At 35.1% G+C, this 25,077-nt stretch overlaps 3 protein-coding genes across 5 annotated transcripts in view; 2 read left to right on the forward strand and 1 right to left on the reverse strand.

Annotated features, from left to right (window-relative positions):
- LOC108969908 (proton-coupled folate transporter-like) overlaps positions 1-1,974 on the forward strand; it is a 4,818-nt gene extending 2,844 nt beyond the window's left edge. For both annotated transcript variants that reach the window (XM_018934903.1, XM_018934904.1), the window contains 8 exons: positions 116-266; positions 333-516; positions 585-771; positions 853-988; positions 1,055-1,191; positions 1,263-1,452; positions 1,520-1,676; positions 1,743-1,974. In XM_018934903.1, coding sequence (XP_018790448.1) covers positions 116-266; positions 333-516; positions 585-771; positions 853-988; positions 1,055-1,191; positions 1,263-1,452; positions 1,520-1,676; positions 1,743-1,806 — 1,206 coding nt within the window. In that variant the 3' untranslated portion in view covers positions 1,807-1,974. The remainder of the gene's footprint in view (positions 1-115; positions 267-332; positions 517-584; positions 772-852; positions 989-1,054; positions 1,192-1,262; positions 1,453-1,519; positions 1,677-1,742) is intronic.
- LOC108969910 overlaps positions 1-25,077 on the reverse strand; it is a 198,385-nt gene that overhangs the window by 109,269 nt on the left and 64,039 nt on the right. The window lies entirely within an intron of this gene.
- On the forward strand, positions 13,212-23,688 carry LOC108969905 (tetracycline resistance protein, class A-like). 2 transcript variants are annotated; one of them, XM_018934894.1, is made up of 10 exons: positions 13,212-13,558; positions 13,642-13,754; positions 20,691-20,841; positions 20,918-21,101; positions 21,176-21,362; positions 21,431-21,566; positions 22,702-22,838; positions 22,908-23,097; positions 23,169-23,325; positions 23,388-23,688. In XM_018934894.1, the coding sequence occupies exons 1-10, from the start codon at positions 13,279-13,281 to the stop codon at positions 23,446-23,448; spliced, it is 1,596 nt and encodes a 531-aa protein (XP_018790439.1). In that variant the 5' UTR covers positions 13,212-13,278; the 3' UTR covers positions 23,449-23,688. The 2 variants fall into 2 exon arrangements, with proteins under 2 accessions (XP_018790439.1, XP_018790440.1); XM_018934895.1 differs by lacking the exons at positions 13,212-13,558; positions 13,642-13,754 and adding exons at positions 17,348-17,849; positions 17,929-18,041.

Below are 25,077 nucleotides of genomic sequence, written 5' to 3' on the forward strand. Positions count from 1 at the left end.
CTTAAAAAAAATAATAAAACATATTTAAATAAAAAAAATAAAAATAAATTTTAAATGAAATAAATAAACAAAATTTCGTAATATTCTAATATTTTACTTTCCAAATTGTTTTCAGGCCATCGAAACCCAAGTGCAACCCTATGTGGCCAGGATTATTATGGCGAGTTCTCTGATTAACAGCGTTTTGCCCGCATTCCTCAGTTTATTTATTGGAGCTTGGTCTGATAAATTTGGACGTAGACCTATATTTGTAGTAACCTATGCAGGTAAATAAACAATTTCGCCATAATAATGAAATACAAAGAAATTAATTAAATTAATTACTGAAACAGCGGCATTTCTCGGACATCTTATAACGTCAATATTAGCGGGTATATCTATGGCGACACCGATAAATCCTTGGGTCTACATTATATCACACATACCACTTGCACTAACTGGTGGCACCTGTGCCTTGATAGCGATGGCATTTTGTCTCGTTTCCGATGTGAGTGATGAGGGTAGCAGAGCTAGACGGTAGGTGTTTTCGAAGCTATTTTGCGCTAGCAGCCGACAATTTTTAAAATATTTTTCATACTTTGTAGCCTGTTCTTGGTCGAGGGTACTATGGCTATTGGTATGCTGGTTGGTAATTTGATAGCCAGTTCCATACTGGCCGCAACTGGTACTATCGGGGTATTCGTAATTGCTGCGAGTATGGATTTGGTAGCCTTCCTTTATATCGCCATCTTTATAACGGAAAGTTTGAACATAAAACTTGAAAGAACTAAGGTGCGTTGCAAATTTTGAATGTAGGGTTGCTTTTTTGTATTTCATTACTATTATAATTAATTTTTTTTTTTGTTATTTTAGTCGCATGTACGTGAGTTCTTCAAATTCGATTTGATTAAGGATCTGGTTAAAACTTGCCTGAAACGCAGACCGCACTATGATCGCTGTATCATTTGGTGTATTATGTTCGCCTTAATTTCGACAACCTTTGTGCAGCGTAAGTACTAAATTCAGTACTAAATTTTAATATAAGTTACACACAAATATTATTTTTTCCTTACAGAGGGTGAAGCGAATGTACTTTATCTGTTTCTGCGCAACAAATTCAATCTCACGCTGCAAGAATTCACCACTTTCACCGCGATCGGCATTGGTATCAAAATGATTGGTTGTGCCATCATTTTGTTACTATTATTTGTGGTGAGTTTCTATTACAGTTAGCACAGAATGCTTATAAAACCTAAACCACAACAACAAAAATCGCTTTACAGGTATTCAGCGTGCCTTTAACTGTGGTGGCTATACTTGGCTTCTTGGGTAGCTTCGCCGACAGTCTAATACGCGCTTTGGCTGAAAAATTTTGGCAGATGTATGTGGCCGCTTTTGCGGGCTTCATGGGAGGCATTAACAGCCCCATGTTGCAAGCGGTACTTGCGGGTTTGGTGGATCGCACAGAAATCGGTAAAACTGCTATTTATTACTTTTTCATAGAAATTATAATTAAGAAAAAAAAAATTTGGAATTTTAGGCAAAGTATATGCGGTAATTACGTCACTGCAAACACTATCACCTTTGGCGTCGGCGCCAGTCTACACCGGTATTTACAACGCGACATTGGTATCATCTCCTGGCGCCTTCTACTTTCTCAGCGCTGGTATCTATGTCGCAAGCTTTTTGCTTATAACGTAAGTTCGCTTCACTAACACGCTTGACACATTTATTAATTCTGTAATTTTTTTCGTCAATTTTAGGATTTCATACATTATGCAGCGTAAGAGTAGTAACAGAGCAACCACGGCCAATGAGGCAGCTTAATGACTGGCAGGCCAGATGTATATGTACCTAAATACTTTTTCGAAATTCGAAAACCAAGAAATATATCAACGTTAATTCATATATGGCTTAATAATGAGAGCACCTGTGTTTTATGTTTGAGTATTGTTAAAGCGAAAAAGTTACAAATACATGTATAGTAAAATTGCATAATTTATTTTTAGAAAAAATTTTGGTTGACAAAGTTTACTTAGTGTTAATTAATGTAAAAATTTTAATTCTAAGTATACAGTACATATTAAGCACTTTTTTATAACTGAATAAATTAAGTATAAAATTTGAAAGGCTTGCATAGCCCGTGCTCTGTAACTTTAATGGTGGAGAGTCCAAAACTGTGAGTTCCCATAACAAAATCAAAAAGGAATATTGAATAACCCTTCTTGCGTTAGAAATATAATACAAACCAATTTTTGACCAGTCGAGGTATAATCGCGGTTAGATAATATAATGTGTAGAATGTTTAATGAATAAAAACTCAAGTAATATATCAATAAAGGAAAAATCCGCACGGCTATCGAAATATATAAGAAATATTTTTTTTTGTTTTGCTTTCGATCAAAATTTTCATTTAGCACATAGTTAAGTTATGAAAGGTATCTGAAATCATTATGGTACAAAAACCTGGCAAAGCACACATGCGGCCTCGTCATGTCGTACAATCTCACTGTTGGTTATTTCGCCCAAGCTACTTGAAGCTACATATAAGAGGATTCGGAACATAATTAAAGAAACGGGCCTTATACCGATTTGTCAATTTGGATTTAGAATTCAAAATTCTAAGAAAATAGCAAATATGACTTGTGCCACTCATACTTTCGAACTTCTTTTTGTATCCAGCCTATTTAAATGATTACAAACGATTTTGTGCAGTGTTTATCTCATAGGCAGTCGCAGCTTACACAATGATCGTGCCCGATGATTTCTATTATTTTATCGATATTTTCGACTATTGCTTTCTCAGAGCTCAAATGACCGGAACGGAATCCAAATTAACTGTCACATTATTGGTACCATAATCACTATTCACGAACACTTCACTATTTATCGAAGAAAAACAGTAAAATATAGCGTGTTTCCGTTTTGCGGATTATGATCTTTGATGGGTGTTCAAACTATACCGAGACTATCAATCACAAAACTTTCTGAAAATATTTAATTTTATATTTCTAATGGCGTCTAACGTAAACCGATTGCATTAATACAAGGCGAGATACAGAATTATTTTTTTTTTTTTTTTTTTTTTTTTTTTTTTTTTTTTTTTTTTTTTTTTTTTTTTTTTTTTTTTTTTTTTTTTTTTTTTACTATATGGACTGAAAAGCCTCTTGCTTTGATGGAAAGTATGTTTTTTTTTTTCTTCCATATAACCTCCATTTAATTTGGCCTATTTGTTTAACGGCCATCCAACGAACTAACCGGTTCGATAGTGTGAAATTATTCAAAAAAGGACACCTTTTCAGTCTAGTTAGTAGTACTTACTAATTAAACTGATCAAATCAAATGATTGCTTATCCAGTCTGAAAAATGCAGAACTAACGGCGCGGGTGTTGAGCCCAATGATATCAAAGTCATCGGCGTACGATGCAGCAGTTGTACACTCTCATAAAAGAGTGTGCCTTCTAAGTTCTGGAACTCGAATTATTACAAGTAGAATGTTAATTATCTAAAATATAAATGTCTAAACTGTTTTGTACGCTCTCATAATACATTAGTATCTCTTTAAGTCTGTTCCAGTGGTGTGACTTAAATGGATGAGATGTACAATAAAGCGCCCGTTATTTGACAAGTTGATTATTGTTTATATACGCGAACTAATCCCTTAGTTTTTGAGTTATCAATATGACCAGTATATATATTAAATTCCATGCAGATATCTTAAAAAATTAACAAATTTGTGTAATCCCTAAATGCTTTGAAGCATTAGACCAATTAATTTTTTTTATTTTGATTTTGTTATCAGGTTGTGAAACATTTATCATTACCTAAGCACAATAACGGAAATGCCATACTTATGTAACTTATATATATGTAAGTAAGTACTCTACTTTGTAAACTTTAGAGAAATACAGACTTATGCATATCACACACATTATCGTGGAGAGCACTAATTCTGAATTTACAAACAGATGTTATTGTCATACACACATAATAGAACTTTAAGTATATTTTATAATTAAATTACTTAATTACTTAAATATTCAACAAATGCTTTTTCATATTAGCAAATTGGAAATTAGCTGTTATTTTGGTTAACAGTAAATGTTAACACATAGCAGCTGTTTACAATGCATTACTCATACGTCACGGTGTTCAATTGGAAATATTCACCTAATATTATATAATAATATAATTGCCGCAATAAATAAAAAAAAAAAACTTATACATATATGGCGATATAGAAGAAAGATAAAATTATTTAAGGCAGATATTTCATTATTTTTCATTGACACTTGGAAGTACAAAGATTAGTAAAAGAAATCCATTATGTTTTTAATACCATAGTTGACTTTTGTTATCTGTATCTATAAAGATAAGATTTCATGCTTAGAAAACTTCTCAGACAGTTTTGTGATCGCTAGACTTAGTAGTGTTTGGGATAATAAATATGTATCATATTTTACAGTTTTTCTTCCAGCCTGAGAGGAATTGTGGTTCATCCGTACAATTTCAGGCCGCACATATCGATGGCCACTTGCCGGAAGTTTCGTCCGATTGGTTGGGGATTCTTACGCACTCACCATATAGTCCGGAACCACTATCAAGTGATTACTAGGAAATATAAGACTCTGATCTAATCTAACGCTTGTCTGTTCTTGCGTACAAGTTGAGTACTGCGCTACCGAAAAATCAACACCAAATCAATTTCAAAACATTTTTCATTAGAGATGTACCCAATTTGTACTCAATGAAGTATAAACGTTAGATTAGGTCAGTAAGTAACTTGTTTAGTCACAACGATATAATAGAAACCACTGATATTGCAACAAAATTTTAGTTTTGGTCATAAAACGATTATATATTGTTTATATCTGACGACGAAAGCTGTAAATTTTGTGTTACATATACGCAATATGATGTAGTGAATCATAAACAATAAAAAACTGAATTTCGATTTTTCTAAAGAATCGTTGCTTTGCATTTTTAGTGACGATATGTAGTACTTATATGGATTTTATCTACTTTAGCCTATAGTACATTCATGGCTTTCATGAAGTAAAGTCACCCAGATATTATATGTTAATTACATAGAGTCAAGTTTTCGCCCAATTTTACACGTTAACCATGTAACCCCGGGCTTTCTCGCGTAAAAATATCTCATATAAAAAATCAAATATTTAATTGTAATTTTTTATTGTTACAAACATACTGCTAACAAAGAAATATTAAACTCGCTCATTGCGACGCCATTTCCGGTGACCCTCGAAAAAAAGATGCGCCCGCGTTGGCAGGATAACTCCTTCCACGATCGTCTAATGTGAAAAAATACGTGTTTTAGTTAAAACCTTAATTTAGAACTTGGACGAAGGAAAAACAAAACTAAAAATTTGATTTTTGGCAGACCTTTTTACAAAACTTGAAACTTCAGTGAAGCAATATGTTTGCAAGAGTATACAAAGTGAAAAAAAAAAAACAAAATACAATCCTCAGGCATTTAAATACAAGTACTTGTATTATATATACAGTAGTGGTATTCAATTTCGTTTGAAACATAAAATAGTATTTTTCATTTAATAGTGGAATTCTGTCAATATTTGAGACATTTTGAGGTAAAGTCTCAATTTGTGACTAGTTACTATTCCCTTAACTGTCTCTAGCGTTAGTCTCAAAGTATTGACTCTGATAGTTGACTAAAAAGAACTCTGGTTTGCCATCTATATAAATAAAAAAGAATCGCCAAAATGTATGTACGGTCATAACTTTCATACGACTGAACCAAATTTGATAATTCTTTGTGGCCGTTGAGGTTCAAGGGTGGTTTTTACTGCAAGAAATTTTGGAAAAAAAACAGCCTAAAAACCCTAAAAACAGCCCATTTCTTTTCCCCTTACAAACGAACGAATGTTTGTTTGTTAGTAACGCTAAGAGAACGGTTGCGACAATCTAGATGAAATTTTCAGAGGTTATTCGTTGTGGATCGGAGGAGGTTTAAAAATAAAAATACCTTATTGTTTTCATGACGGAAAGTCGGAAACTTGGATAATGCCAAAAAGTAATTTTTCCATATATATATTTTTAATTTCCTAATATCGGTCAGCGTTTTTTTTTTTTTTTGTGCGAGCAACGTATTGCAGTCCAAAGGCAAGGTAAGGCAAGAAGCACTCCCAGGATGCAATGACATACGTGCGGGATTATGGATCGCGGTCAATCAACAATCAATCGTCAGGATGTCATAGCACAACTTTTCAAAAAACAAAAGTTACGATGTTGGATGGTGCTGTTGGATGCTAGATGTACTCTGTTGATTACACCAGAACAAATTGATGAAATTATTTCTGCGGAAATTCCTGATGCAGAGAAAGATCCAATAATATTCGAAGTGGTGAAAACCAATATGATTCATGAACCTTTCGAACATTACAATCCCTTTTCGGTTTGTATGGCTGACAATAAATGCACGAAACACTATCCACGTGCTTTTCTTTCGGATACACAAACTAGAAATGATGGATATCCACTCTATCGGCGTAGCTCACCACACGACAATGGCAGAACACACAGCATTTCAATTTGAAGAATGAATATCGAAGTTGACAACTCATGGATCGTACTATATTCGCCACTAATTCATATTCAAAACTCATATTAATGTTGAGTATTGCAGTTTGGTGTAGTCGGTAAAATACGTTTGTAAGTACGTCACTAAAGGAAGCAACATGGCGGTAATTGGTTTTGAACGAGATGAGATCAGCAAGTATCAAATGGGTCGATAACTTAACTGCAATAAAGCGCTTTGTAGGATATTTATTTTTGCATTTCATGAACGCTTTCCGACCGTTGTGCGGCTCGCAGTTAATTTTAAGAATGGCCAAAGAGTATATTTCAACTCAAAGAATACAGTACAGCTAATGAAAACACCGCCAGCAACAAAATTAACATTTACGAGTTTTTTCTCAACTTTCGCTAGTGATCTGTTTGCGAGAACATTGCTCTATTCGGAAATATCTTGACRTACATGGAATGCATCGTCGAAGAAATAGTTACGCAGAAAGGAAGGCAAACCAGTAGATTGACATCCAGGTGTGTGCTCAACTAATTCCTTAGGACGAATTTATACAATCCACCCGTAAAATGACGATGGTTTCTACCTTCGATTAATGTTAGCGGTTCAACTTCATTTGGATCATTGCGAACTGTAAATGGTACGGTCTGTGTAAGTTTTGGAGAAGTAAGCCAGCGAACAAAAATAACATTGCCAAAGACATTTTACATCGTTTTCGCTAAAAATTGGAAATGGGTCAATTCCGGTTGTTACTTCCGTTGGCTTGATATCAATTCCATTCGCCGTTTATCAATTCACGAAAGATGAACTCATCACGAATATTTATCCGAAGATTGGCCAAATTATCGTAACTACTGCCAAACATACCGATGTTGTTAACTTAAACTGGAAGATTAAAAGTAAATTCCGGGAGACTTGCGCTCATATAAATCAATCGATCGTCTTCACAATAAAGACGACGCCGTGAATTATCCAGTAGAATTTCTAAACTCTTTGTAGAGGCTTGGCATGCCACCACATCATTTGCGTCTCAACGTTGGATCTGTCATTATTATGTTTCACAATCTTCATGCACCGAAACTGTGTAATGCAATCGGACTGATTGTGACGCACCTATCAAGTACAAGTGGACAGAATGCTTGATTCTACGAATTCCTTTGAGTTCCAATGATTTGCCATTTCAGTTCAAACGTATTTCGCTTCCAGTGAAAATTGCATTTGAGGTGATGATCAACAGGATACAACTTGGTTTGCCAATATTGGAAGTGCTATGTTTTTCACACGGTCAGATATACGGAGGAAATAAAAAAAAAAATGATTTTTTGAAGTGCTTCGAAGATTGGAAAAACCGTTGGCACAAGTGTATAATATCTCATGGGGATTACTTTGAAGGGGACAAAATAGATATTCATGAATAAATAAATAATTTTTTTTAAAATACAAAAATCGCGATACTTTTTGAACACACCTCGTATCTAAATAGTTTTAGTGTTGCATATCGTTATCACAAAAGTGATTCCTCGCTCTTAAAAGTGATAAGTGACACTCGGCCGAAAGTATAATAACTGAAATAGTTGGTAGCAATTAATTTTTATTATCGCTTCTGAGTCATCCTAAAAGCGTAGTTTACCGTTTAAAATTTAAGTTTGATTAAATAAAGTAGTGACTAAGTAGCTACTTAAGTTTTTTTTTAAAAAATTAATTAATATTATATTTGAAATAAGACATGTAAAATGGAAATACAACAAAATATGTCATCAAAAATGCCTTAAATGATCACAATTAAAATTTCACATATTATATCGTGATGGATTACAAAACAAGGAACTTAGATTATATATCTACATTACAAAAAACTATCGATTTAAAACTTTTTAATGAGATAAAAAAAGAGTTAAAACATTGAAATCTATGAAAATTTAGTTATTTTCCCGGCTGAAAAGTTTTTCAAAACATAAATTATTTTCAAAATTATAGCAGTTTTAGTGTCATGGCAATGAGACCGGTTGAGGCATGTTGTAAAACTTTAAACAAGTTTTCTTGAAACCACTTTTTCGACACTGTCACTCGAAATATCAACACCTTTTATCATACTAATCATTTATATACATATATACTATATCTATATCGCTCAGTTTTAGGTGATACATAAGTATAACCGTTAGGTCAAGAAAACTATAACACTCTGTAGCAATATGTTGCATGAGTATAAAAATGGTATCGAAAAGTTGAAGGGTCGCTATAAACAGTGAATCACCCTTGTAGAGAACTATGTTGAATAAATAAAACGAATTTTGACAAAAACAAGAAAAGCAGTTAACTTCGGCTGCACCAAACCTAATATACCCTTCACAGGTGCATTTCTTTTAGTAACTATGTGTTCAGTTTGTATGGAAGCTATATGCTAAAGTAATCCGATTTGAACAATTTTTTCGGAGATTATATTATTACCTTAAGCAGTAATCCATGTCAAATTTCGTGAAGATACCACGTCAAATGCGAAAGCTTTCCATACGAGTTCCTAATTTCAATCAGCTATACGCTATAGTGAGCTGATCTGAACAATTTCTTCCGATATTACATTATGTATATGAACAATAACTCATACCAAATTTCGTGAAAATATATTATCAAATGAGGAAGTTTCCCATGCAAGCATTTGATTCCGATCATTCAGTTTGTATGGCAGCTATATGCTATAGTTAACCGATCTGAACAATTTCTTCGAAGACTACATTGTTGCTTTAGAAAAAAAACCTGTGTTAACTTTTGTGACAATGCATTGTGAAATGTGATTTCCATACAAGAACTTGATTCCGATTGTTCAGTTTCTAAGGCAGCTATATGTTATAGTGGTCCCATATCGGTAATTCCGACAAATTAGCAATCTTGTAAATTTTTTGCAGTACCTTTACTCTTCCGGAGATTGGATTTCATTAGAGCCCAATATCTCTCAATAGGTCGAAGCTCTGGGCAATTAGGTGGAACAATATTGACATTATTGCTTTCATACAACTCCATGGTAGCTGTAGAATAGTGAGAGGTTGCTAAATCAGGCCAGAACATTACAGTACCCTCATGTTCGCGAATAAATGGCAAAAGACGTTTTTGAAGGCACTCGCTAAAATAATTTTTTGAATTGATTATGCCCCGTGTTACAAACTGCTCTCAAACCGCAAGTACATATCGCTTTCCAAACCATATACTGCTTGGCAAATTTGGTAATTTTCTTTTCCCTAAATTTTCTCTGTACTTGCCCCTTTTTCATACAGGTATATTATTCATGCCCCGGTAACTGTTTGAAATCTGCCTTAACGTAGGTTTCGTCGTTCATCACGCAACAGTCAAATTTTGTTAGGTATCCTTCATACAAATTTCGAGCTCGTTTTTGAGCAACCAATCGCTTTTCATCGGAACGAGCTGGGACTCTTTGAACTCTATATGTCTTTAGTTTACTATCACTCTTTATCCTTTGTACAGTACTTTTAGAGTTACCTGCTTTAACAGCAACATCTCGTACTGAAGTGTTGGGATTCTGCTTAAAAACTTCCTTCATTTCCTTCTGCACCTGAACCTTTTTTTCGTATAGTAGGTACACCCTTTTTGTAATTCGAAACAACCCTTTTTTCAGTACTTTCCGATGCTCCAGTTTTTTAGCTATAACTGAATATCTTAATTCTGGATTTTCCAGGTAAGTGGACAAAACCAATTCGCGCACTTTTTCTTGATTGCAAGACATCTTAATAGTTTGAAGTGTTGACACCAAATGTTATACATTTTGTTAATCGTCAGATTATAGAGAAAAAAAAAACAAGTCCCCATTGAGACTAATGCCATAAACAGTTACGTCATAATCTTAAGGAATAAAAGGGTAAATTTTTTACGGGACAGTCATCATGTCATTTTTCGGACAGGTATGCAAAAAATTTCAACCTTTTACCTATTATGGTTAGAAAAAAAAAACAGGAGGTTTATGAGCTAACAAGGTAGAACGCTCTCTTAATGCAGGAAATGTGTGAAATTGGCGTTCAAATTATCCCGATGCACATATACTACATACAAGGTGCGTTCCAAAGTAAACAGGATCTTTTTGAAGCAAGCGGCCCCCATCTATATGTCGTGGCGCTATCTATATGTCGACTAGTTGGTGAGATCTGCCAGTGAAGTTCACCGCAAATTTCATCGAAACTGTGAGTGAATTCATCAGAAATCAGACGAAATAATCACTGAAATTCATGGAAATGGAATTGAACGTCTCAAAAACATCGATTTATCGCATTTTGACCGAACATTTGGGCTAACGAAAGGTGTGTGCACGGTTTGTTTTGCACAAATTGACTGACGACCAAAAATTTATTGGAATGCAACATTCGAAGGACATCATTTGACCGATTATTTGTCGAAAAACCACATTTTAACCATTAACCACTCACCGTATTCACCTGATATGGCACCGTGCGACTTCTTTCTTTTCGGAAAAATGCATTTTGGAAAGCTTCTTGCACCGGCATGCTGGCAGCCATACCAGCCAACGAGGTAAAACACTGGTTTCACATGCTTTTGGACCGTACAATAAAACAAATAGAATTTGCCTAAAAAACTATTTCTTCTGTTTTTTTTTAATCTTGTTTGCTTTGGAACGCACCTTGTATAATTGTTTCCGTTGTTCTCAAGTATACCAGCTCAGACCTTTTTCAGCCCACAATAATGACTTTATGATAATTTCCGACAATCCGTTATGTTTGGTCACCACCAAAGCGCTCGTGATATCCAGACGCCTAGCCGACATATTCAGGTATCATAAGATGGCTGTATACCATGATCATAAGGCCTATTAAATTATGGAGCGGCGCTTCAAGGGCAATGCGCACTTGCCTCACTGTAGCACTTGAAGTAATGCTGGAGCTCACACCGCTGCATCTAGTGATTAAACAGGTAACGAGGCATAAGGCAAAGGGAAGATAAAATCGTCTAAACAGATGAAGACCATAGGGAAAAGCCCACTACTCTTCTTCCAAGGAACGGCGTTACAAAGAATTGCAGAGTTACTCTCGGCGGCATGGCTGAGTGGAATGACTCCACGCTTGATATGCTGCTCAGAGACAGCACTACCCAGTGGTACACTAACGACTGGAAAACACCGGAAGGTATTGGAGCAGACATTGCGGGACCGCATAATAAACTGTCCATACCAAGTGGACGCTTTCCGAGAATTTTTCAAGCAGAAGTCTTTGCCATAGGTCAGTGCGTAGAACTCAATCTTCACCGCAATTATCGCAACCAACGTATCACCATACTTAGCGACAGTCAAGCGGCATTAAAGGCAATATCAGCATATGATCTTTTAGTGGAGGAGTGTATAGAAGGCTGAACTGCCTATCAGTGTCCAACCGGGTGAAAGATGCACCTTACTCTGATCGACCTATCGTTGAAAAAGTTGATGAAATTATGGAAAAGATTGACCAGGATCGTCACATATGCAGCCATGGCAGTGCTAAGGAATTCATCGTCAATGCTAGCTAGATGTTTAGGTACCACATGAATTGCCTGTGAAAAATTTAATGGGCCGAATTAACGATTCGATCTGCGATTCTTTACGAAAACGAAATGAAATCGAACCATTTCTGAAGCGAATGGTATCAAGAGACGAAAAGTGGATCAAATACGACAATAATGTGCGAAAAAGATCATGGTCCAAACGTGGTGAAGGTCAACAAATGCTCGCAAAGCTACGGTTAAAAGGAAATCATCCACTATGAACTGATCCAGCCTGGTCGAATGAATGATTCTACATTTTAATGACAACAACTGATTAGATTGAAGCAAGCAATCGAAAGAAAACGGACAGAACAGATCAACAGATCCATCAAGCCAATGCTAGACTACACACATCTTTGATTAATCGGCAAAATCTGGGAGAGCTTATCTGGGAAGTTTTGATGCATCCACAATATAGCCCAGACCTTGCATCATCGAAATACCATTTGTTTCAATCAATGCAGAACTCCCTTAATGGAGTAAAGTTGGCTTCAAGAGATGCCTGTGAAAATTACTTGTAGCAGTTTAGCGCCGGGAAGCCAGAAAAGTTTTACACTGATGGAATGATGTATCTAGCGGAAAAGTGGCAAAAAGTGGTCGACAACTTGAAGTTTGAAATACGAAAAAAGTTTTTACCAATATTAGAGTCTTTCGGACTGTAGCAACCGCAGAAAACGTCTGCCATTTTAAGAATAAACTAATAAAAACATTAAAAAGAATAATAATAAACAAAAGTCAGTTTTGTTAAAACACTTTCGAAATTTCTTCGAAATTACGTAGCAGTATTACCTTACTGACGCTATAGCTAACTATAGCTAGCTAGGTATAGGAAAATAAACATAGTACATAGTTTCAGTCTGACGTACACTGGTTATTAGAATATATCTAAAACGCAGCGAGTGTGAAATAAATGTAAACAAACCCAAAAAGTACCTGTCGGTGGTGAGTCAACGTGTTTAATGTCGAAATTATCTATGTATTTGGATAAGCCAGCTACAAGTGCAATCATAGAAACGCTCTCGTTATCTCACGCTCTATTTAAACAAGGCAGATGTGTGAAGTCTGTATATATTATAGTAACTAAACTGAAGTTTAAAGCGATATAGTATAAACTCGGATGCGCAGCTGCACGGAGTAAATTTGTGTGACTGGTTTTTGCTGATTTAAAACGAAATCTTAATTTAAACAAGAAACACACAATGGCAGCGCGTCGACCAACCTCGTTGAATCTGAATGCGCGACACTCGTTGACTTCTCTCGAGCAGTTCGTCTTCGAAGTTGGTACTGCAATGCCGCTAACACCCACTTCAACACCGGAAATTACGCCGCTACCGTTATTTCAAATAATCGAAACCAAAACACCAGAAGATGTACCGGGTACCAATATTAATATGGCTTCAAGCAAGCCTGTGGAAAAAAATAAACACACCGTGATTGAGCCGGCAGTCTTTCTGGTTTACGTTGCCACAGCAATGGCCGGTAAGGCACTTGTTCTGCGTATTCTACAAAAGTGTCAGTGTGAAATAGACTTAACGGAGTAATTTTTTATTTCACGAAAAAAGGTGCCGTTTTGCAGAATCAACAACTCTATCAGACCTGTCACGCTGTCTTTAATTACGACAAAGAACTCTGTGAGCCTATGCTGGGAGTTATTGCCAAAAATGAGACTTCCAAAGTGAGTACGCACATAACACAAATTATTTTAATTATACCTACGTAGGTAATTAAATGGAAGTAGTGGTAATTAAAGTAATTATTTACTATAAAATAAAACTATTTATATCCAGTGATAATAAGTGTAGTGAGTGAATGGAGAAGTGATCAGTGATATAAATCACATATCTTGAATATTATTGGAAATCAAGTTGTTAAGTGAAATTAAGAGTTGCGTCGAATTGAATAGGAGATAACCGTGGGATAATCGAACCTTTAGCATTTTTTCACGCTTTGGGAGCGGGTTCATTATATGCAGTCCACTTGGACGACTGTGATTGGACTACGGAGGGAAATGATGGAGCTATATTTCATTCATTGTCACATACTGACGCAAAAACTCAGGTTTATTGCGGTTGAACAACTCCAAACCCTGCTCCCAATTATCAACTCGACATTGTGTTTGAACAAAAATGAGCTTTCGCGAGATCTACTTGGCACAGAGTTTTCTCATACCCAAATATTTGTGAATAATATAATGTACTACACTATCGGTTCACATCTTTCGAGTGATTGCTATCTTAAAAAATTTTACCTCACGGTCATCGAAAAATTATTTTTAATGTTTTTATCGATAACAAAATCTTATGGGCGTCTACTGTGTTCACCGCCTTCGGTGTTAAAAGACGATTTGGCAAATGCTACTTAAATCCAAAAAAACCAAAGACGTCGGGTGTTAACAGATGATGGAAAAATGGGTATATTACGACAACCCTAAACGCAAAAAACCATATGGAAAACCTGTGCAACTAGCAAATCCTATTATCCATGACGTCAAAGTTATACTCTGTATTTAGTGGGATCAGAAAAGCGAGCTATATTACGAGTTTCTAAAACCAAGTGAAATCATTGACGGCGAACGCTACTGAAAAGAACTTATCAAATTGTAGCAACGATTGCCAAAAAATTACCGCAATTCGCCACAAGAACCGGGCAATTTTCCAAAATGCAACTAGCGGCCTCATGTTTGGAACATCAGTTAAATATTGCTTGCAAAATAGTGGGTGGTAAGTTGTGCTTCACATGCTTTACAACCATCGACCTTGTCGCGTCTGAATCCTATTTGTTCCAAACGATGAAGAAGGCCCTCACTGGAATACAGTGCACATCAGTACCAGGCATTAAAATTGTTCATAATTCATTCTTGGTCACCAAGTCGGCGCAGTTCTTTTGTAATGTAATCCACAAAATATCAGAAAATGGAAAATACTAAAGTTTCAGATGGGGCATACTCTTTTACAAATATAATTTTAGATCAAATACTATTCTCATGCATATTTGTTGAAATTTCTCCGACTTTTTTCCAACTATACTTTTGCCTCTATAGTTACTGTTAACGCCTATTATCATACAAATAGACAGGCTAGCTCTATTTACCGGATTTAGCGATAATTCAATCTTCGTCCGGATAGATATCTTTATTGAAAAAACTTAAATACATATATGATAAAAACAGATGTTGTTGTTGTTGTTGTAACGGCAGAATTCTGCCGAGTTGACAGTCCTTGGCCGGATAAAAATCCGGTTTTCGTAGACCTGGCTGTCGTGGGAACGGGATAAAAACAGATTTACACTCGTGGCCACTCAAAATTTTCAAGTATTGTGCATATTTGACCAAATTTTATAGCGGTAATTTTTGCGGTATAGACATTTTTTTTTTAGAAATAAGTTAATGACATGTTAATAATCAAAAATATTAAAAGTTAAATACAAAACACATTCAGCTATAGCCAAAATCATTTGAAAGTTAGCGAGGTTTACAAAATGAGCTCGAAATGTAAGACTCTGACATGCGATGAAAAAATTATATTTTTAACTTTTTTAATTTAATTTAATTTGGACTATATTTGAAATTAATTTTAATTATTTTTTCACTTGAAATTTAGTAAGTGTATCACTTTAGAAACAATAAAATCGGACGCTTTTGTATAACTCATTAAATGTAATAAACTAAAAACTAAAATTATAATTAGATAAAATAATTTAGTATACCTATGCTTACTAAAAACATATAAAAAAACAAAATTTAAGAAAATCCCGAACGAACGAAAAATAGTGGTAAGGTTTGCGTGGGGACGAGTGTATATCAATGGCTGAGCAAAGAATTTTAAAATAAAATAACCACAACCATTTTTTTTTTTCCTTTTCGAAATATCTATCTATTTGTCTCTATTTACATATTTTCTTTGTATATGGTGCTTATAACTCTGTCATGTTTGCTCACTAATAAACAGTAATGAGGTGAAGGCTTATGGTGGAAATAATTATCTAATTTTCCATAATGTAGGCTTAGATAAAGTACAAAAATATAATAAACAAGTAAGCAAGGGCTAAGTTCGGGTGAAACCAAACATTTTTACACTTGCACCTTTTTGGAACTCATGCACTGACTCATGCACAAATCCTGAACCAAATATGTACCATTTTGGTGGACTACTTTTTGTCATATGTTAAGCTTCACCACGTTTGGACCATGAACTTTTTCGCACAGATTCGAAATTTCCAGAATGGAAGCGAGCCAACCATTGTTGTGCTGCACGAACTTGTACAGCATCATTCCCATAAACTTCACAACACACTTTCATTGGTGGCTTGCGTGGCATTCATTCCGTTTATATACAAAAATTTTAAAATATAGCGAATTTCTCCATTATTTTCACTCATTTTTGAACAGTTTTATGCTCTTTTTTCAACTTCACCAATTTTAATTTTTCGTGTATAGATCCCCAGTGATATCTAATATATATATGATATATCTAAATAGCATCACTTGTTAAGTCACTATTATTCAATGCAGAACAATTATAACCTACGTCAGACACTCAATTTCCTCTCAAGAAACTTTTTGGATATTTTTATAGAGGTACGCATACAATTTCGTAGGTAGATAGCTGTCAAAATAAACATGTGTTATTGACATTTCGTATACCAACATATAAATCACGATACAAGTACAGCACGCTTCCGGCCGGCAAAAAACAGATCAGACCTAAAACTGTTTCTTTATTGGATAGAATTTTTCTATTTCAATGCCTTTTTTAATAAGTTACTATAGTAAACTGTAATTGTAGGCAGTATGACTATAGAGAAATTCGTTCCATATTTCTTGATTTCCTAGAACCAATTTATTCTTCTGATACAAATGGTATTAAAAATTAGGTTTATTGCAGGCCGTAGCCTCCAAAAACCTTCCACATAAATATTATATAGCGTATTATTTCACTGTTTGACTCATAGCGCCACTTATCTTCAAATGCATTTGGAGATTTTGTTTTTATTTACTTACATATATTTATCTCTCTATTGCCAATTGAAGAGCTACTCATTTAGTCGTAAATATTGAGCGTTAATACACACAGCTGAGCGGTTACCACTCTCTCTTTCGTTTGTTGTTTACAAAATTTAAAGACTCAATGATATTCATACGTACCAACGCGAAACTCTTTTTTCTTTTAAGATTACTTTTATTTATTGAGAGAGAAAAGAGATCAAGAGATTGAAAAAAAAAAATTCCCCAGAAATAAGTAACAAAATCAGTTGAGTTCATATACTTTAGTCAATTGTATGCATATTGAAAATATCGGCTATCTGTGAAATATATTATTGAAACTCGAGGAAAATGTTTCTTTGATAATGAGATATTCTTTTTGTCAAAAATGGAAAGGAAAACCGAAAAATACCCAAGACATACAATAAAAATCTCAAAACTTATTTCACATAGTGGCAGCGCCGACAAAGAGCGCGCAAAGTGCAAACCAAACAATGAAATATCGAAGCTATTTTGTTTAGTAGTGATTTACAACGCTTATGAGACACTTAATTAGAGAGTTGCTGTGATCGAACTTGTAAATTAATTTAATAAATAATAATTAAAGTACAAACATGCCGCAAAGTAACGTAGAGGAACGCGAAATTTTATTTTTACCAACAAATCAAGAGCACGACGATATTTCTAATTTTGCGGCAGCCAACACGCTTACGCCCCCAAAGCCGCCAAAAAATCGTACAATAATCGAACCAGCAGTGTTTTTAATATACGTTGCCTCAGTGCTTGCAAGTAAGTTTGCTTCAAAAGCGTTGAGTTAGAATTTTTGGGAAAATAAAAGTATTTCACAAGTGTAAAACTCCAAAAACAGGCGCTGTTTTGCAGAATCAGATACTTTATCAAACGTGTACGGTGGTTTACGAGTATAATGTGACTGTGTGCAAGCCGATGTTGGGCATTGTACCGGAAACGAATCAAACAGCTGTGAGTAAAGCCAGTAAAATTATACAAAATATTTCAAAATTATTTATTTTAAATTTAAGATTTTTTTTTTTAAATAAATAACAAAAGTTATTAAAATTTAATATCTGACATTTTGCATTTGCGTGCTAATTTAGTATTAAAAATTATCGTTTATGGTTATCAGCAATAATGACTAACCACGATATAGGCGATAACGATTGAGTTCTGTTAAAAAATAACAAATTACTAATAATCCATTACGAAAGTAAAATAAGTATGAGACAATTCGTCTAGAATTATATTTTACACCTAACGGTATTCGTCATTTTCAAAACAAAATTAAACTCTCAAATTCACAATACCAGAGTAACTGATATTAAAAAGGGTGGAATTGGGAATATGGGAAATTATCCGAAACATAAAGTCCACTATTTGTATAGAAAACCTAAAACCATTTTAATAGTAAGCGAAATAGTTAACAAATACGTATTGCGATTGGAAAATACTAGGTACAATGATAATGAAATACATACATATTTCAACCCCGACGTTCTATCTCTTGTTTGCTTTTTGACAAATTTTGGATGACCTTCGAGAAAGCAGACACTGCTTGAACGTGTACGAGTACATCAATCACAAATTCAGAAATTTTTGGGTATGAAAAAGCTCTGTGCAAAGTGAGTGCCACGCGAGCTCACTTTTGACCAGAAATAACGACGAATTTGGAGATGTTCAAGAGTAATAAATCCGAGCTTTTGCATCCATAATGTCACAACGAAGCCTAATCGACAGATATCCGTATGGAATAATTTTTATTGACTACCTTGAATAAGCAAAGACCATTAGTGACTATTACCATAGCGTTATCGGACCGTGGGCCGAAAGAAGGTCACATTTGAAGAAAAATAAAGGGATATTTTGTCAAGACAGTACACTCTGTCACCAGTCAGTCAAAACGATGGCAAAAATCCATGAATTGGACTTCGAACTGCTTCCGCATTTACCGTATTTTCCAAATCTGATTCTCAGCGACTATTTTCTGATATTTTTCTTTACATGATGGGGACATGCAACCTCGATTATGATTATGAGATTATGACCTTCACAAGGAAACAATGAATATCAAAAAATAAAGGTAATACTCGAAAGAGTCGGTCTACACAAAGTCTGGCAAAAAGCACCACGACGTATTCCTTTTGAAGCCTTATTAACAATATTTTAGAGGCTCATAGTCTTAATGGCAATAAATAATAGATAACTCTCAAAGAATTTGTTACAACTAAAGGAGTAAAACTAAAATTGTACAAACTAAAGCTACTTTCGTAGCGATCTTATTTAAAACGATTGCACATGAACAAACTACAGTAACTTTTTGTAAGCGAAAAAGAATTAAAAAAAAAAAAAAACAAGAAAATGTTTAAACTTGGGGCGTACCGATGCATTAAGTAATACCCCTAACAGAAGTATAAAAAATCGTTGTCTTAAGAGTTTGTATTTCAACTATATGTCATTGGTCAAAGGAAAGTTCCCGAGTGCCGTGATGGTTTCACTTCCTAGAAGATATAAGATCCCGGTGATACCGCTGCCGCAAATACGTCTGCCAATATACAGTGAAATATCTAGAGCCCCTTCTGGAAAGGAAGCTTTGATGGAAGAGGCAATTGATAGTGCTGTAGAGAAGCCATTGGCCACAGGTGGGATCTCTAACCAAAAAGGCCACAGTTAAGCTTATTATGTTCTACAGGGTCTTTATGTACTGGAGGGCTCTAAAGAAGACACATGCAAAGAAACTCGAGAGTGTTCAACGGGAGGCGCTCATTAGCATGTTCAGTGCATCAAGGTTCATTCCAATCATGGCACTTAACGCCAACTTGCACATAGTGCCCGAGACGTCGTTGGAAGATTAATGGCTGCGAAAGTTGCTATCAGACTCAGATAATCTGGTTTCTTAACAGAACATGTATCTGAACATTCGGATATTCTCACACACTTTCACTTCATACCGGATCACTTGTCGCCAGACCGATATCTGAGAAGTTTACTGTCAAGAACTCTCTATCAACTCCAGTTTCAGACTAGCTGGCTATTTACTGCTCCGGAGTGGAGCCTCCTTCAGAAAAGTGACCATTCACTCAGATAGCACAGCGGCGATACAAGCCTTGAACTCATTAACAGCGCGTTCACGGTTGGTCAAGAAGTAAATAACCAAGCTATAAATAGCATCGAGTGCCTTTGTGATAAGACTAATATCCACGTCCGATCTTTGATCAGCCAACTAACCTATGTCATAGTAGTTCGAACTAAAACATTTATTGGGAGATTGTAACATTGCCTTAAACCATAATCCACACGAAATTTCGTTAATATATATGCTATATCCGATATCGGAGGTTCTGAAAGCTTCTAGAGGAGGAAAGGACGTGTGCAAATTTTCAGATAGATATCTCGAAAACCGAAGGGTAATTTCGCGTTTATACAGATAGACGGAGGGACGTGGCTAAATCGACTCAGCTCGTCAGATATAATTTCATAGACAAAATAGTTTTAACTGTTCAAACTTTTACAAAATAGTTTGGAATGACGACAAAGTCTTTCTTAGCGTTAATTTTTATTTTATTCAATTTAATAATAAATTTTACTTGTTATATTATATCCATCTCGTATTTGAAGGAAATCGAAACAAAAGTACAACCCTATGTGGCCAACATTATAATGACGAGTTCGGTGATAAGCAGTGTTTTGCCAGCATTCCTCAGTTTATTTATTGGACCTTGGTCGGATAAGTTTGGACGCAGACCGGTGCTTGTAGCAACTTTCTCAGGTAAGCACTTTCTTTTAATAATTGAAAAAAATTCCAAAAAAAAAAATGCATGCAACGAAACGTTTTCGTCAAATAGCGGGGTTCATCGGACACTCTATAACAACAATTCTCGCAGCAATATCTCTGTTAACACCCTTGAATCCATGGGTTTATATATTATCGAATGTACCATTGGCTTTGACCGGTGGCACCTGCGCGTTAATAACAATGGTGTTTTGTCTAGTCTCCGATGTGTCGGACGAAGGCGGTAAGGCAAGACGGTAGGTGTTGAGCAAAATGAAATTTATTAAAATCGTTGACCACATATTTTATTAATATACCCTCCCATATATAGTATGTTCTTTGTAGATGGCGCCTTGGGTATTGGTATGCTTATTGGCAATGTGATCAGCAGTTATATACTGGCTGGAACCGGTACGATAGGCGTATTCACTATTGCTGCCAGTATTGATTTGCTAGCGTTGCTGTATTTGCTGTTCTTCGTGGACGAAAGTTTGCAGATACAACACGAACGAAAGGAGGTAAGTTGTTTTTAATGGCTGGGAAACCGTTTGAAAATAATATTGAGATTCCTTTTATCTTTCATTAGTCACACTTGCGAGAGTTCTTCAAGTTCGGCTTGATCAAGGACTTGGTAAGAAGCTGTCTAAAGCGCAGGCCACATTATGATCGTGCCATTATTTGGTGCATAATGTTCACCTTGGTCACTACAACATTTGTAACGCGTAAGTATTGATTAGTTCTAACACCATCTAGTGGTTTAAGGTGGTTTTGAGGTAAAACTTCTTTAAGGACAGCATAACTAACACGAACGAAATTACAATTGCGTTGTACATACATACATATAACAGAGTACCATTTTGAGCGTAGTCTTAGTAAAGGATTGGAATATTTTCAAGTTGCTCTGTTTAATTCAAGAGAAGTAGCTGGAGTGTTGTCACTAGTGCGAAAATATTTATGTGGAAAAAATAGACAGCCAAAAAAAAAACATTACAGTTAATTTCTACAAAAATTTTGTAAAAGCTTATGTACAGTTATAACTAATTTCTGAACAGGGTAGCCACCTGTGCGAAAATATTTAGTTCGAAAAACTGAACAGTAAAACTAAATATTGAAATTTCGAAAAATGTTGGAAAAGCTTATGTGCAGTTATAAATAATTTTTAAACAGAGTTGCCACCCGTTTAAAAATTTTAATCAATAAAACGAATAAATTTAACGATTTCTTACAATATGGTGGCTATCAACTGTAGGTTCTTAGGAAGATGTTAGTTGAAAAAAATTTTGCCTGAAGTTGCCACCTGTTTTAGAAATTCATATTTTTAATGAAATACTGAATTATTGTTTTCAAAACATACAGTTTTAAATAATATTTATTTTGAAGCTATTTTTTTAACAGTTGCCACCTTTTCATAATTTTTTTTCAAGCGAGTTGCTAAAATAAAATTAATATGGCAAAGTTGGTTAGAAATATAATGCATTTGTGAAAGGCATTTGTAAAAGACATAATAAATGTAATGTGTTTTAGATAAATTTTAGTTTTAGCTGATTTTAGTATAGAGCTGCCACCTATTTGAAACTTTACTAGCAGTAAAGCGCATAAGATTAACGAAATATTACAATGTAGTGGTTATCAAACTGTATATTCTAAGGAAGACTTTGCTTGAACATAGGTTTGGAAGGGTTGCCACCTGTTTGGAAATTTTAAATGAAATACTAACTTATAGACATCAAAAAGTTTTACAAACTGCCACTAGTTAATTTTTTTTAAATAAAATCAACATTGGAATATTCTTTCAAATATTTGTGTGTAGATTTCGACTTTGAAATTCGATAAATATTAATAGATTTTTCTTTGCAGAGGGTGAGTCCAACGTATTTTATCTGTTCCTACGCAACAAATTCAATCTCACGCTGCAGCAATTCACGACCTTTAATGCCGTCACGATCTGCATTAAAATGGTTGGTTGTGGTCTCATTTTACTGATATTGCGAGTGGTGAGTTTAAAGAGTTGATATGAAATATTGTATCAAAAAATAACAAAAATATTCCAAAATTATTTGCAGCTATTCAAGACACCTCTTACAGTTGTCGCCATGCTTGGCTTGTTGGGTTGTTTCACTGATAGTTTAATACGCTCATTGGCGCAGGCATTTTGGCAGATGTATTTGGCCGCGACTTGTGGTTTCATGGGTGGCATTAACAGTCCGATGTTGCAAGCGGTACTCGCAGGCTTAGTAGAAGCCACCGAAATCGGTGAGTTGGCGCATAAATTCTGGGCTTTAATACAAATTAAGTTGCAACATTTTTTGGCTTTTGTACTGCAGGCAAAATCTACGCTGTGATCTCTTCATTGCAAACGCTTTCGCCGCTGGCTTCAGCGCCGGTTTACACCGGCATTTACAGAGCGACACTGGAGTCATATCCTGGTGCGTTTTACCTGTTGAGTGCCGCAATTTATTGCATATGCCTTGTGCTAATTACGTAAGTGTATTTAAAAAAAAAAAACGAAATAAATAAATTTATTAATATTATTACTTTTTCAGCGTCTTGTTTATTATGCAACGACTCGGTGTCAAAGCAGCCAGGCAACAGTCAACGGCATAGGGAAATGCTTAGCAGAATTCTGCTACTTGTATAAACAACTTGATACCAAAGCATTTATATAAAAAAATATAAAGATTTTGACAGAAATCAGTATTTACATATTTATGTACTTTTATGTATATGTGTGTGTGTCTGAATAATGATTAAATAGACTTAAGCTGAATATATCTGTAAGTATGTATGTTTAGAGTAAAAAATCGATAAAGACAAAATATTTGTAGATATGAATATTAATATGTATGTGGGTCTAAATTGAATAAAACAAAAAATTATTTGGAAAAAAGTAAGATGCCCATATTTTTTAAAATGCAAATGAGGCAAGGAGGTGAATTCAAACAGAAGCACGCATTTTGCCTTTCAAGGGTGATCCATTTCGAGATAACCTACTTAAAAAAAACATAAAAACTTCAAAAATAATGAGAAATGTTTATTATCAAAGAACATTACTTAGCATTTATTTTTTAGAATACTATCGCTTTCCAATGTTGGTTCCGGCTATGTCTCAGATGATCCCTCCGTTGAGTCCAATTTTCAATGACCCGTTCGAGCATTTCAACTGGTAACTAGCGAATGACAGCATGATGTTTATCTGCAAGGCCTGAACGGAAGAGAAGACTTTAGACTTTACATATCCTCACAGGGAAAAGGCGTGATATCACACGATCTTGTTGGTCAATCGACCGACCTAAAACATGAAATTATATTACATGTTCACCGAAGTGTTCTCTCAATAAATCCTTTGATTGATGCGATGTGTGGGAAGCGGCACCGTCTTGTCAAATGTCGCCGAGATCACGAGCCTCAAGCTCAGGCATTAAATAATCGATTATCATTGCCCTAAAAGGGTCGCCATTGACGGTTCTGTTTTCACCGGCATCAATTTTGAAGATATATGGACCGATGATTTCACCGGCACACAAATCACACCAAACCGTGGTATTTCTAGATGAAATGGCATCTCTGGAATCTCTTCATGTTGTATTTCGTCCCAAATGCGGCTTTTTTGCTTGTTTAGGCAGAAATGGGACTTATCTCTGAACGAAATTTGTCACGAAAATGCCGGATATTCTTGGAACTTTTCAAGAGCCCATAAAGCGAAGCGATGACTCATGGGAAGGCTAAACGGCTTCAGTTCTTGCAAAACTATATATTTTATGATTTCGATTTACGATCTCGACGTAAAATGCGTGAATTTGTACCATACGTCAGTCCGTTTTGTGGGAGCTCTTATTGTTATCATGGAATTGTTGCATACCACTCAGAATTTACTGCTCTGTGTTGCTATACTGGTATGGTTATGACTTGTTGAATTAAAAAAAAAAAAAATTTCAAATATTTATGCTGTCGACTGCTGTCTAATGTAAGCTAGTCCCACTAGTGCATATATTTGTCTCAATTTCACGATAGGTCACATGACAATCTTACAATGTCAGTTTGCTCACACAACAAATAATTTAGACGACCTCCCTGAAATTCGTTTTGGAGTGATCTACGACCTCGATTGAATTAATCATATCATCCATAAACACTGGTCTTTGATGAAGCTTCATCAACAAAAATGTAATTAAATTCATCGTTCACCGTTTTATCTTAGCCCCCGTCGAAAGTTAAAAAAAAAAAGAAAAAAGC

Source organism: Bactrocera latifrons, unplaced genomic scaffold (genome assembly GCF_001853355.1).
Source record: "Bactrocera latifrons isolate USDA-ARS-PBARC rearing strain unplaced genomic scaffold, ASM185335v1 scaffold_27, whole genome shotgun sequence".
Lineage (NCBI taxonomy): Eukaryota > Metazoa > Arthropoda > Insecta > Diptera > Tephritidae > Bactrocera > Bactrocera latifrons.

Coding starts and splice junctions, on each gene's coding strand:
- LOC108969905 (XM_018934894.1), top strand. CDS start 13,279: ATGGCAGCGCGTCGACCAACCTCGTTGAATCTGAATGCGCGACACTCG. Junction 13,755..20,690: donor CCAAAAATGAGACTTCCAAA/GTGAGTACGCAC, acceptor TCGTATTTGAAG/GAAATCGAAACAAAAGTACA. Junction 21,567..22,701: donor CACTACAACATTTGTAACGC/GTAAGTATTGAT, acceptor TTTTCTTTGCAG/AGGGTGAGTCCAACGTATTT.